The 14,533-nt window shown below is 45.7% G+C and overlaps 3 protein-coding genes across 3 annotated transcripts; all 3 read right to left on the reverse strand.

The window, feature by feature from the left end:
* Positions 1-122: 122 nt before the first annotated feature.
* On the reverse strand, positions 123-1,568 carry BT62DRAFT_976263 (aromatic compound dioxygenase; the record flags this gene model as incomplete). Its single annotated transcript, XM_043189223.1, has 10 exons — positions 123-362; positions 430-523; positions 571-636; positions 698-710; positions 768-817; positions 873-957; positions 997-1,040; positions 1,100-1,235; positions 1,298-1,366; positions 1,417-1,568. Coding segments are annotated over 10 exons (949 nt in total), but the record flags the coding sequence as incomplete, so codon positions are not given.
* A 1,445-nt stretch (positions 1,569-3,013) lies between these two features.
* BT62DRAFT_989379 (glycoside hydrolase family 13 protein) lies at positions 3,014-5,422 on the reverse strand. The gene is made up of 11 exons (XM_043190154.1): positions 5,159-5,422; positions 4,904-5,103; positions 4,732-4,854; positions 4,516-4,677; positions 4,283-4,463; positions 4,188-4,227; positions 3,875-4,135; positions 3,777-3,825; positions 3,607-3,721; positions 3,320-3,550; positions 3,014-3,269 (listed from the first exon to the last, which is right to left on the reverse strand). Exons 1-11 carry the CDS (start codon positions 5,249-5,251, stop codon positions 3,117-3,119), a joined length of 1,608 nt encoding a protein of 535 aa, XP_043033586.1. The 5' UTR covers positions 5,252-5,422; the 3' UTR covers positions 3,014-3,116.
* A 314-nt stretch (positions 5,423-5,736) lies between these two features.
* BT62DRAFT_938423 (cytochrome P450) lies at positions 5,737-8,499 on the reverse strand. The gene is made up of 16 exons (XM_043187540.1): positions 8,261-8,499; positions 8,098-8,206; positions 7,974-8,038; positions 7,911-7,920; positions 7,717-7,857; positions 7,534-7,666; positions 7,449-7,479; positions 7,297-7,397; positions 7,122-7,239; positions 7,054-7,067; positions 6,811-7,000; positions 6,674-6,755; positions 6,605-6,623; positions 6,444-6,553; positions 6,247-6,390; positions 5,737-6,188 (listed from the first exon to the last, which is right to left on the reverse strand). Exons 1-16 carry the CDS (start codon positions 8,454-8,456, stop codon positions 6,110-6,112), a joined length of 1,542 nt encoding a protein of 513 aa, XP_043033587.1. The 5' UTR covers positions 8,457-8,499; the 3' UTR covers positions 5,737-6,109.
* Between the last annotated feature and the right edge of the window lie 6,034 nt (positions 8,500-14,533).

Raw genomic sequence — 14,533 nt, forward strand, 5'->3', positions numbered from 1 at the left:
ATATCGAGCCTAGCAAGCTACCACTATCGCAAGACAGTCTCCGTTAATGAGATATCAAAGCAAGTTTATTTATTTTTTCCAAGTACCCTTTATCCTCCTTGCAACAAAAAAAAAAACATTTTCTAGACCGTCAGACCCTCAGAAGCATCAACAGCGCTGGCGGACGCTTCCGCGCCCTCGGCCAAAGACACGGTAGGGATGACACCGACGGGGTTGGAGTCGCTGGTGTCGAAAATGGCGGTGGTGTCGACGCCGACGGTGATGTATCCGACGAGACCGTCCTCGAGGGTGTCGCCCAGGAGTTCCGTAGATACGAAGGCGCTGTATCCGTCGTTGTTGGCTCCGCTGATGATGGAGTCCGCCTGGATTCATTACGGAGTCAGCACTAGTTAGTTGGTATACTACTGAAGAAGAGGAGGAAGGATGGACATCGTTCGTAACACGGGTGAGGGTACTCAAGTGGGCTGTGTAAGCTTCGATTTCGTACACTTGGTTGATGAGGGATTCTTGGAAGAACAGTTGGCTGTAATGTAATGAGAAAAGGTGATGATAATCATCGAGAGTACTCGCCCGACGTGTTGGATGCTCGAAGTCGCGAGAGTGTTGGTGCCGTCCTCGGAAACGGACCCATTGACGCTAGACGTGTGTGTGGTATTGTGACTCCGAGGTTAACTTGATAAAGAAAATAGGGACGAACTGGACGGCAATATCTGGGTATGATGTCAGGATGGATGGATTCAAAGCGTAAGAAGAGGGCTCGAGCTTACGGATGTGGGTCGTACGCGAGGCGTAATATCCTGGGAAGATCGTAAGGAACCTGATAGTCGCAATCAACAACTCGCAAAAGTGGGGGGGGTTAGGAGAAATCGTACTCGGCGATACCGTTCTCGTCAGTTGCAGTGAACCCGTGGAGGAACGCCTTGTCATCAGTGGTTCCGTCCGAGCGGAGTGTCACACCTAAAAAAATGGATACACGATGAGTTAGTCAAGACGAACCGTCGTAGGGCTCGACAGTGTCCGGGTCAATCCCGGTGTATCCACTGGAATGCTCCAATTAAAAAAGCAGCACAGGATGGTGAAAGGAATGGTAAATGGTTACCTGTAAATGCCGTCTGCGTTGCAGTGCTGGTAAAGGAGAGGTAAAACGAAGAGGGAACAAAGCAGAGAGAGAACGCGCGAGTCTACCCAGAAGTCAATGTATGCGCCCTCAATCGGCTCGCACGTATCAACGTCGACTATAAACCATCATGGTTAGAAAAAAACGCACGTTCCATTCCAGAAGTAGAAGCAGACACACTCAGTCCGATATCCAGGTACAAATCGATACCGTCAGAGCCCTCACGAATATCACGACGGTACAGCTCCCCTGAAAAGAGTTCAGCGGCGACAGTGGTTCTACGTCGCAGCCATACGGACCGTCAACGTAGTAGGGCCCAAAGATCGTGTCCGGGGACAAAATGCAAGTGTCGTTCTGGATGGTAGGATACTTGGCTCGCGCTTCCAGATCCAGGCCGCGCGCAGCGAGCTTGGTGGTGGTGTCCTCGCTGAGGCGGCGCTGGAGACTTCGACGGCGGGCTTCCGCGAGGCTGCGCGTGCGCTTGGCGATAGTCGGCGCAGCCGGCGGCACCCCTGCGCGTGACTTGTCCCCAAACAAAGATCAGAAACGGTGGTGCGGAAAACGCGTTCGAAAAATACCTGAGGGCACTGGGGACGACGCCTTGTGCGGGTGTGCCGGAGTCGACGAAAGGAGCGAGAGCGCGAGGGTGGCGAGAGTGAATACTGAGCGCATCTTAAGAACGAGTCAGGAGATTTTTTGGTGATCCATGGCGAGCTCATTACGCCTCTTTTTAAACAAAGAGTCGCGTCGCCACCGCGGGGATTCCTGTAATCTGCCTCCGAACTGCGCTTCGCACCACATGCCCAGAGTCGCTAATGTGTGCGTTCTCATTGGTTCGCCCGAACGAGTCTAAGCAAAAGAACATTCTGCTCCAACCTGCTGCAAAGTGCCAAGAGCACGATCGTTCGCTGATCGCGTGGCCAGAAAGATGGTAAAGGCCCGAGATTGAAAAAATTCAGCGTTCGTTGTTTGTTGCGACCCCGAGATGGATGACGCGAATCCAACCAACTGACCGTAAAAGTCATGAAAATCTCATAATGGGGAACTGCGCAGGGATCCTGGAAATTTCTGGCAGTCGGCTGGGCGTGCCTCGCCCAGACATTCGCGAGTGCCCGGTCCGACGCGTCGTTATTGGAGAGACGATCTCATGATCAGTAAACACGAACAACGGGGACGACCACAGTAAATTTCTGAGCCTGATACCGACACGCTGAGACGCACATGTCAAGAGTGAATGAATTTCTCGACAGAGAAACCTTACCCGTCATTTCTTTGTAGAAGAAATGGGTCTCACAAAGACCGAGGGATTGACAGTGACCGGCCGCCGATGGGAAATCGCTTAATGTTGCAATTTCGTGAGTCCAGGTGGAACAAGTCACCTCTGCCGGCAGGAAAATGGCTCACATCCGAGGTTGGGGATAGAGCCGTGCAGAGAGACGCACCTGAGAGGTTCCGGGCGGATTTTCAGCCTCGAAAATGTATATAATAACTCCATGTGCATGAAAGGCACATGTGTGGTTGCTTTGGTATAGCCCTGGAACCGCAGATGAACTTCAAAGCTGTATGGCGCTGAGGAGGATTTAGATGTCTGAGCACTGCATACGAAGTTGCGTGGATCGAGCACCATAGCAGGAAAATTATCGTATGGAAGCAGAAAGACCAAGATTTGAAATAAAACAGAAGGTCATCGTGGTCTTGAACAACGCCGAATAAGTAGCACAGCCTTCAGGAACGGGCGATCTTTGCTTACTGGGTCCATGCTGTGTAAACTAGAGGGATGTAGCAGTGCTACATCTTGTATACTTGCGTCTGACGTGCCATGATGGTATTGGCCTCAGCCGCCTCATAGCCAATCCCCACAGTTCTTGTATACTTTCTGTAATTTCTAGTACTTTTCCACATACCAGTACAATCATTAATGGAAGGGATAAGTTAAATCACAGAGCCCAGAAGAGAGTTTAACAAAGGAGTGCTATCCGAGTGTAAGTTCATGTCGGATTCAGATGAAAGAATGGAATGTTGCGATTAAACCAACGAAAGTAGCAACGCCGGACACCAGTAGATGATCAATTGTGATTCTGCGCGCGCCATTCTGTGCTGCTCCAGTACAAAGTGTCCCTTTGCTATCCAGATATCGCGCGAGTAAGATGACCTAGCCACGTTTTGTGAGGTGATTTGTGGTAGAACATCCGAAGAACTTACTTGAGGCAGGCCATACCTCGACTCTACGGTCAGGCTACCAGTGACGGGATCGACGTTGTAAGGCTGACACGTCAATACATCTATCAAAGTCTGCCCCTTCAAAAAGAGACCAGCATCTTCGGGTATGGTCCATGTAGCCGTGCTAGAGTTTCCGGCATTCGTAAGAAGAGCAAGGAGAGGAGGTTTGGATACCGCTATCACATTGTCGTTTGACTGAGGAATGAAGGTCATCTGATGGGTCGTTAGTTTCATGGACAAATGTAGAGAACCGTGGGGTCTTGTCCTACCTGGGTGGTCAAGAAGTCCTGTTTCGAATTGATGGCAAGCTTTCGTACGGCATTCAAGTTAGTCATATGTTGCACGAGCGGCTTTTGGTAGACGCGGTAGTAACTTGACCATAATCTATTTCAAGCAAGGTCCAATAAGCGCTGGTCAAATAAGCGTATTTGGTACGTACGGTTCGTGGTTACTGGGGACAGCACCACCTTGAAAACCCTGTTCCTGTCCTACAACGTCAATTAGCACTGCGATACAGTCTTCAAGAAGGTAACGTACCGTAGTAAACGATAGGTATGCCGTCGTGAATGAACGGCCAAGTGACAGCATTCTTAATCAGAGACTCATCCTTTGTAAAAGACGGGAAGCGAGGCTGATCATAGTTCTCCACGAAAGATCCAGTCATGCATAGGCCACTAGCATACTTTTCTTGCGATTCGATGACGGTGCTCATGAGGCTGTCGAAATTGCCATTCGTATCGGAAAAGGCATCCGTCATCGTGAACCAGGTCGGATAATCGAGTACAGCGTCGAGGACCTCTATCCAGCTACTTAGGTCAATACATGAATAAGCAGATACAGAACCACGAACGAGTGTAATCGCTTGTATAGCTGACATTGTCGCTGAGAATCTGATAGTAATGGCATCAAAATGAATCTCCTACTAATTCATAGTAGATGACATACCTCACCCATAGCGAATACGCCCGCCGCCCCGGTGAAATCGCGCCAGAATGATTGGCGAATATACCGAGCGGCTGAGATTCGCAGACCATCAATATGATACTCCAGCACTAGATCCTGGATCCAGTTCCTGAGCATCTCGAAGTTTGTCGGGTTTTCGGTGTCGATATCAAGGAGTGGGAGACTGAAAACAGGAGTCAGTAGAAGCTGATTATCTATTTGAGATGGGGTCGTACCTGGCATCTCCGAGCCAGCATTGTTCGACCTCGGTTTGGTTCGAATTGTCGGTTATGAAGCATTGAGGATGGAAATCATTCACTGATGTGAATGGAGTTAGAGAAGAAAAATCAAAGGATTGTGGGATTTTATCTGAGATGTTAGTCGGGGTAGCTGCATAGCTTGATACGCGAAAATGAGGTCATTGAGTTTCGACATTAGCATTATGGACTTACTGATTAACAAGCACGTCGACCATGAGATACATATCTCGATCATGAAGCGCGGAACTGAGCGATTTCAAGTCACCAGGTGTACCGAATTTTGGGTTGAGGACGTTTAAATCTCGGGTCCAATAGCTTCCGTGAGAATCAGCATGATAAAGCGGAATGAAATGTCCATGCTTGCCCGTGATATGCATCCCCATAAGCTGTTTCCTCTTCAATGTTCGCTGAAACGGGAGAGATCCAGACAGCATCGAAGCCAATGTTCTGTATATAGTCAAGATGGTTGATGAGGCCCTGCCATGTTCCACCGCAGTATTTTCTTGCTTTGGGATCACAAGGACTAGCAGAGTCATTAGCCGTTGCAAATCTGTCGATGACGACCTGTTTACGAGTAGGATAAGCAATAAGGATAGACCTTTTGAAACATTCAGCGCACCTGGTATATCGACCTCGATCGCCAATCGGCGGCCGATGCTGCAAATGCTGGCACGACAAAAAAGAGTGTAGTCGCGAGAGAACGAAACAGCATGGCGGGTTGCAGGTAACGAAGACTGGGGAACCTGCTTTAAACGAACATCTAAAAGTCCAATGGTCAGCCAACAGTACATATTTAGAGCATTAAAGTGAAAAAAATGAAGGCATGGTCAATACCAGATATTGAATCATTTGTCGCAAGAATGACCACGTGCAGACGTGATCCTTCGGTAGATCTGAGTTTTGGATGAGAAGGAAGCATCGTCACTCTGGAGTTGTCGTCAAGCATTCGTCCGTAAATAGAGTCACGGGATCTTGAATGGCTACGGAAGGTGATGAATCTTCTGAGAAAGAAAAGTAGAGAAGGGCGAATAGAAGCAGACCGAAGGATGCAGCATAAACAGTCAGAGCTGAGAACTCGGCATAAATTGGTGTTCGGGAGGTGAAGTCTGTTGGGATTTTGCTGGAAAGTTCTAGAAAGGGCAATCTGGCATCATGCCGAGAGTTGACGAGTAAGCTCGAGAGAAAGAGAAAGTTGTAGTAAATTCTAGATATAAGCCTGGAGAGTATAAATACAAGCTCTGTAGGAGCTGTAGAATAAGAAGTTCATTCCATCTGGCCTTACCAGCCTGGAGTCTACCCTGCGCATCACCGAGGATTTCCAACGAAGTCCATTCAGGAGTGGTGAGTGTTATGAACTGACCTTCTATTTCGCGGTGTAGAATAGTTGATGGTCTTGAGCCTCATAATTGGGCTAGTTTTGTCGTCACACGGAGATAACGTTGAAAATTGGCACGGATAACACCGGAGGGTTGCAGGGGTTAAGCGATTTACGATGGCATAAAAACGGATAGAAGGAGGGTAAACTTCATTAGTCCATGAATTCATACACAAATGTCGCCGGGTCCAATAGTCATTGTTCGGAACTTAGGATGTAGTCTTCAGCCTCCTTCGATCGAGGCTTGATCGAACATTTGAAAGGTTCCGGTAGACTTTTGCAGGATTGTCGATCAGTGCAACTGAGATATTAAAGAAAAACGCGTTGCGTACCAAACCAGTCCTGTATAAACTTTGTCACTCGGTTCTATAATCATGCCATTTTCATCGACTGCTTTCGTGATATCGAAGACGGCAAGTATCGAAGCCACAGTAATCCATACAGATGCGTAGGCCAAATGCCTTCCTGGACATATCCTGCAAAGATTCTTTCAGGGAATCATTTTAGTGGCCGAAGGAACATGTCAAACCTTCGACCATAACCAAACGCTACTATGGTGGGATCTTTGACTGTAAGATCCAGTCTCCCATTTTTCATGAATCGGTCAGGATTGAAGGAAAAAGGATCCGGATACGCCACCTGCAGATGATGAGAAATTAGATCCTGTAAGAGTCACGGAGAAGTGCGAACCTCATCGTGAAGAATTGCCCTGGATAATTGTTAAACAAATTATAGGATATTTATCTAAAACTCGCGTACCATGTGTTGGGAACAACCACAGAACCAGCAGGAAGCCGATAGCCTTTATAGACGTCATCTATTTCGAGAAGATGCGGTATCGCTGTCCAATAACTTTGAGATATGCAACGACACGTTCGTTTCCCCAGCGGCCTTACCAATGGGAGTAACATTTTTCCATCGCAACACTTCTTTGACGATTGCTGTGACATAAGGCATTGATTCCTGGTCATCGAATGTGGGGAGTCTTTCCTGATGGAGAACTCGATCGATCTCTGCTTGCCCTTTTCTTTGTGCTTCCGGGTTAAACAGTGCCCCAAGAATAAATGTCGCGAATGCAGAAACGGTCTATACACGGGAGGGTGAGATATGCTTTTAGGCAACAAATGTGTGGGATTTACCGTGTCCGACCCAGCTTCAATGACAACAATCAGTTCCGTTGACATCAGCGTTGATTGAAGAAACTGACCGGCATACATAGTTCCAGCAGTATTCTTGATGATCCGTTGTTGGCATGCCATATCTTGCTCGGCACCTATCCTATCCAAATTGGAGGAAGTGAAGGACGGTTTGTACGAACCATCAGCCTAGAGATAGAAGCACTGTTACCATTATGCAATTGCAGCAATCAATACCCAACTGACGATTTGGCGGATCGTCTCGCCATATGGGATGTCGACCATCCTTCGAGCCAATACTTTCCATTCTTTAGCTGTCCGCTGGAATCCAGCCCCCGGGAACCATTCTGGAGTGTACTCAGTCGCACGTCAGACAGCGAACAATGAGCAGAGGTTACCTGGTACGTATTTCAAAATCGGTAGAAAGTCCTGTTGATTATGTGTGAGCTGTCGACAATCCAAGAACAGAAAATGCCGGCATACCACCAAGAAGGTTCCCGGTACAACAGCGAGCCCGACAGTGTGCATTGCATCTTCTGCGACGGCAACGAAAGGGTCTCCATCTGGAAGGATATCAATACCGTACGTTATAGACATGATGACACGGGCAGCCATACTGCAGTGATTGGTTATTACTAAAACTGCATCACGACCATTGTCACTCACTAACGAAGGTGGGTCATGAAGTCTTCAGGCCTGTCCAATAACCGTCGTAGTAGTTCGCGAGTAGCATCAAGCACCTGAGGATGGAAGTGCAATGCCGCTTTGGCGTTCAATGTCTGCTGGCAAAGGCGGCGGTGGGCACGCCTAAAATGCACGTCGAGTTTGTCATCAAATTTGGTACGGAAAAACTGAATTACCAATCGTTTCCTAGAATTACTCTTCTCAGAGACGCCGAAATCAACGGTGAAAGATCAGCTTACCGTAGGGCATGAGGCCTACCAGAAAGTCCCATCCCATCAATTCTCTAACCATTGAGAGATGAGCTCTATGCGTTTCAATGTATTGAGCTTCTTCTACGACCACCAGAATAGGAGAAATATTTACCTGCTTGAATAAATTGACGATCGTTTATCGAGAAGATCAGAAGTAGCTTCCAACGAGTTGAGGACAATAATGGAAGTTCCAACCACGTCGAGATGTATGATATCGGAGTCTGCACCAGCTTCAGCATTTCAGTTTCGTTTCCAGACACAGAAAATAATATCACCGTGCTCTTTCCCCCATCTATGATACGTCTCCCACTCGAACGAAGTAGGCATGTCTTTGAGATTCCCGATAAGGAATCGCTTCTTGGGACCAGGGGGCAGAGAGAGTTGCCAAGACTGAGACCTGCGCAAGTGCAGAAGTACAGCCAGGGCGATAGAGATGATGCCAGCGATGATGTCAAGGTAAATCATGGTCATCGTTACCAATGAAGCTGTGCGAGAGTCGGTATTATTATGTTCGAATACCCCCCGGAGAAGTCACGGCACCGATGGACTGCTTCGATATCGGTGGATCAAAACATGATGTCTTCCTGTGAAAGTGCCCAGGAAGGTAAGTTCTTCTCGAGAGGGGGGGAAGCTGGCCCGTTGTCGTTTTAATTGAGTGGAATATTTGAAATAGACAAAGTGATGAACATTAGCTTACAAGACCGCTTCAACTTTTTGAATACGTGCGTCCAGAAATTGTGCTGGCTTTCGGAGTAAAACCCATATTTTGGACCAACAGATGCAGCCGCAGTAACAGCGAAAATGCCTTCGCTACTGCCAGTGGGTGTCCACAAGGCTTGCGGCTTAAAGTTTGAAGTCGGGGATATACCGTATTCAGTCGAAGACGGCCTGCTTGCCCCCGAGGTCACGGTCGTGGTATGATATTATATGCTCATATCACTAGTGCCGACCTAGCCAGCCACCTCTAAAGGGGAGACCTGTGTCAAGAAGGTCAGTCGACACCCAACGTTGGCCTTTCGGAGTTACACATGTTTATAATTATTTTCGTTCTGATGTACCTCAGTCTTTTATAACCATTCAAGTGAAGACAGAGGTATGTTTTTCTTAACTCTACACATTAAACATAGTACTTATTACTATGTAGATTGCTGTTTCCTAACAGGTTATGCGGCCCCATTGTGCTTAACAACTGCACCCAAACCTATCTCAGACTCAAGAAATTGATTACTGAACCCTCAAAACAAAAGCTTGGGATCATAGATGTTGGCTCATGTAACTTATCACAAAACTAGACCCCTATAAAATTTTCACACCAAAGCATGCTGACAATGGTGACATCCCAAATATTGCCTTTCAAACTTGAAGCTGATGAGAAGTTCAACAGCAAAAATTGGGCATTGTGGGAGATGCTAATGATTGCTGAAGAAGGTCCATGTGGACTTATGAACTACTGAGAAAACAGTGTCCCCACAGCTGCTGAACCTCCTCCCTTTACCTGCCATGGGATTAACCAGCCTCAGCCTGTTTGACCATGAATACACCCAGCATGAGAGCACAGCACTCTCCTCTATCATCCAGAACATCACAGACCCATTCAGTTTTGGCCTTGACTCATGCAGCAAGGCACATGAGGCATGGAGCAAGCTGCAAAAAGAGTATGGAGCCAATTCTGACATAATTTGAAAGAGGAGGTAAGACATACTAAGGGAGACAAAGTTTTAAGATGGAGAGAAGGTTACTGGTGATGGCAGGCATGTTGAGAAAATGAAGCACTTGCTGAAGGAGGAAAATGATGCTGGAACTGGAATCAAAAGCAAGACCTTTGTGACCATTTTGATTGACTCATTCTCTGAGTCATGAGACTCTGTCATTAGTATGCTACATAGTGAGAAGAACATTGTCAAAATAGTCACATGCCTCTCTGCACATGGTGATAGAGTCACTGGCCATCATGGACATCCTACAAGTTCAACATCTACAGACCTATCAAACCTGGCATTGCACATCTCAATCACAGCATTAACACAGCAAGTACAGAGACTGAACACCATATACTGCTGCAACCAAAAGCCACCTAGCAGGAAGTCCCACAAGATGAATGAGGACTGCAAAGTAGGGATCCACACTGTATCTGTAACTATGATATTATGGGATGGTTGATATGAGTACTATAACTGTACCATACTTGATCTTCATCACAACCATACAGGTTGGTATACAGTATGGACTGCACCCATACAACCTGTACAAAACATGGCCATGTATGGCCATATATACAGATATCCAAGTGGTGTCATTGGATCTTGAAATGACATCAATCAGCTGATTGATTGTGTGACCTTCTTTCTCCAGAGCTGTCATGTTGACAACCATTCTAACTGTTCTATTCCCTGTTACCCTTGCATTTGCCCACTGCTTGCAGCTTGACATTTTTTTCACTTATCACTTCCCAACTCTATCTCCAGATCATGATTATCTCTTCTGTAATGACCTTCTTAGCCAATATGCAATATATCACTAGCTATTTCACTCCATGTAGTGGAAGTTTCAGTCAAGAAAATTTCTGTGGCATCACTCTCTTTACCTCCTGTTCATGGCTAATCCTTTTCTAGTTTGACATGAGTCTGATAGATATAGAAGCCCACCACAAAAATATCTTGCCAAAATGCCCTCCCAACTTCTCTTTCAAAGTGGAGAGACACATGGGATTCTTCTTGCTTTATCCTCTAATGCTATTGTTTTTTGTGCAAGTCTTTGGTTTGCTATTTCTGTGGTACTCTTTCTTACCCCAGCACTTGGCATTCTCTGGACTACACCAGGACTAACCTGCTTGTTTCTTCTCAAATTTCCAGCTTTGGTTGATTTGCTGACAGAGGCTCTTATTCTGATGTACCTCTATTGTGTGGTCTCACTCTTTATGTTCAGTAAGCCTGTCCTCTCATGTTCATGTTGATTCTCACACTAATTGACCAACTTTGAAGTCAACATGATCTTTTCCACTTTCTTTACCCTTAGTTGACTGGTTTTTGAGCTATGATTTTATTTTCATTAGTCTCATATTTCATAAATGCATCAGGATTAGTTTCACAAGCTCTTGAAGGTGGGCATCACAATATTTTTTGTGACCAGATACTATGATAAGTGCTTATAAGTAGGATAGCTCTCACTGGTATAATCTCAGCTTTGAGCTAAAGTTTATTCACACTCATTCTACTCTCAAGCTATCTCCTTACATCTTGAAGCACTCAATCTACATAAACACAATAAGTGAACTCTAGTGGAAGTCTCAAATGTGAAGGCACACTAGTTTATCATGTGTTTCAGATCATGTGCAGCTTGAGCCTAACAATTAGCTTGAAGCTTTATCATCCCTTTCCTCATGCACTATAGTGTGAAGGAAACCAAATGCCATCTATCAACCCATCAGACCCAAACTTCAATCATGAGTTCTTTGAACTCCTCACCTTTATCATCAGAACATTGTTGAGATTATTGGTAATCATACAGCTGTGCTGTGAATGCCAATCAATCACAGCATGAGCAGTTAGACACTACCATGAATTTCAGAACATCCATTGCATCTTACAAAACATAACCCCCAACTTACCCCTTTATAACATCTCATCCCCAAATCCAAGTGAATGTCCCACCAGCCCCTGGGGCACTCTATACCTGAAGCAGAGCCTAGTGGCTTGCATATGAGGGACATTCAAGAAGAAGAAAGACACCAATACCCTCTCCAATGACCAGATGATCAAAACCAGAACCCTTGCATCACAGGATTCTGGAACTCATAGATCCTGCTCCCCATCTCTAACCATAAAGACAAAGACCTTCCTAAGAACTTCTTTAATGAGATGCCTTCCCCTGACCCTTTCTCTGCTACAAGAGCCTCTGAGATTGCTGACCATACTAGAGACTCTCTTGATGCCACTCAGATGGCTTTAAGATCCAGAAGTGTTTTGCCACACTCAAGAGAAGCAGAACACAACTCCCTCTATGCAACACCAACTAGAAGCCTCATCCACTTGGTCCATTCCCACCATGGTGGCCAAGGGATGGGCAGGCTGCCTAGTGGACCTGGACATAGCACAAGGCAGAAAGCCAGAGATCAAATCATACACCAATTATTCCTGGATTGGGACCTTCAAGTCTCATTCAATTTTGACATAGCAGTCTGACAATGAGAACAATGATAAGAAGAGTGAGCCTGGGATGACTCCAAGCAAGCTTGAGAAGATCTTGCAGAGCATGCCAGGGCAGAGGCTCAGCACCAGTATGAAGAAGAGGAGTATGACTGACAAAGACATTATCAGCAGCAGGAAGCAGAGGCAGCCTGCCTAGAGAGTGGATCCTCAGGTTGGTATGGTCTCTGATCAGAGCTTTTCACCTCCATCTTCAGAAAACCCAGCACTATCAACACTGACCTATGAGCAGAGCCCTATAGTCTCATCACTCTCAGTGAAGTCAACAGAAGAGAAAATAGAGATGGCATCCTCTATCCTCCCCAATGCACCATCAGCCCTGAAACCCTCAAATATCCCTCTTCCTGACATACCCCCAGTTCTGACACCATCTGCTAGAGTGATGAGTCCATCCTCAACCACTATAGGTTACAAGTACCTCTCAACACCTATAACACCAATCATGCTCTTCAGAGATTCCTTAGAAGTTAAATCACTCAACAGTTCCTCAACAAGGAGTTCTACAGAAACTTCTGAATCTATAGCCAGGACTTGGAGGCAACATGAGCACATGGCAGCAACAGGTATGATGTTGAGATTGAAGCCAGTCCCTGAGTGGGACTCACTGCCACTTCTGTTCCCCTCAGCCTCAAAGCCAGGCTCAGTACCCAGCCTCAGCAGCTCTCCTGCAACACTCAAACCTTCAGTTGGAAGCATCTTCAACCAGCCCATCACTTTTCTTCTTGAGAAGAACAGCAAGAGCAACAAGATCAGAAATGATGAGGAAACAGAGAGCAGCAAAGAGCCATATAGGCTTAAGGATTTTATGAAATATGCCTGAAAAAATATTGATGAAGAAGCACTGCAAGAGGAGATTCAGAGGTTGCAGGTTGAAGAGTACCATGATCTGTATCAGACAGAAGTAACTTTTTTATGGCATGATGCCGAATGGTTGGCATCACAGATAGGATTATTATATATTAATGCAGACACAGATGAATGATAGGATATTCTACAATATGCCACCACCAAATATGCTGTTCAAACTTACAATGACAGGCATCTAGAAGATCAGCTCCATAAGCTGCCACCATACAAGTCAAAGTTTGACATACAACCAATGTCATAGTCACCATCTGTCACTTCAAAACAAGCTGCCTACATGGCACCCTTAGTATGAAGCCAGAAGAGCTGGCAGTCATACTCCACACCATCAGTCTGATCATCAGCAATGCAGCTCTCTTGTTCCAGGCCTCAACCAGCTTTCTGGCCTATCATTCCTCAAAACCTATAGACCAGCAAGGAAAGCCAACTTCTAGGTGCACAGCCACTGCTAGACAAGGCCATGGAAAGTAGCATCAGAAAAGAGCTAATTTATGACAATCCAGAAGCAATCTGACTAGGATTCACTATATGAGACAGGGTAATAGTGTGAAAGAAAGCTGTGCCCCAGAGAAGTCCTGTAGCTGGTGATGGATCTCTCCATTCATTCTCTGGGCCACCCACTGACTAGTGCCACCTGCTCTTTAATGAATGGCTCAACCCTATGAGACCACTACTAGAGAATGCTGCTGTCCTCTAATATCAACCTGATCTACTTTATAAGCTCCAACCCTTCAAAGGGGGCCTCCAATGACATCGACTAATTCCTTATAGACTGTGAACAATACTTCAAAGTCTACACTGCATATCTAGAGACAGACATAAACCAAGTTGTCTTTGCTGCCTCTTATCTGGAAGACAAAGTGAAGACATGATGGATTTGTTATGATTTTCTTCTATTTCCCTCATTTTAACTCCTATTTATGCTTAGTCAGAGTGCCTAGAACAAGTGCTTAAGACCATGAGACAAAGCTTAGTCATCACAACTAGCCAAGTCTATCATTGTCTTTCAATGCAACAGTGTTGTCCAACAATACACAATGACCCTTTTATGAATGGTAATGACATCCAGGGATAATAGGCACCACAGCCTCAGGAAAACACAATAGGTAGTGATATTATTAGCATACAATGTATAGTATTTAAGATGCTCGCTCTCACTGATAATCCCCAGCTTTGAGCTAAAGTTTATTCATCTCATTCTACTTTTGAGCTGACCTTTCAGGCCTTGTGATACACTAATCAGAATACACATCAAGTGAACTCAGATGATCACCCAAAGTGCAAGGTGACTTCTGTTTATCACATGTATCTGCTCACATGATGCTTGAGTCTAACAATTAGCTTAAAGCTTTCTTCTCTCTTTTCTCATGCACTGTAGTGTAGAGAAAACTGAATGCTCTCAGTTATCCCATCAGACCTGAACTTTGATTGAGAGTTCTTTGAACTCCTATCCTCTATTATTGGAATGCTTTTAAGCTT

The sequence above is a fragment of the Guyanagaster necrorhizus genome (assembly GCF_019112545.1).
Source record: "Guyanagaster necrorhizus MCA 3950 unplaced genomic scaffold BT62scaffold_55, whole genome shotgun sequence".
NCBI classification, from domain to species: Eukaryota; Fungi; Basidiomycota; class Agaricomycetes; order Agaricales; family Physalacriaceae; genus Guyanagaster; species Guyanagaster necrorhizus.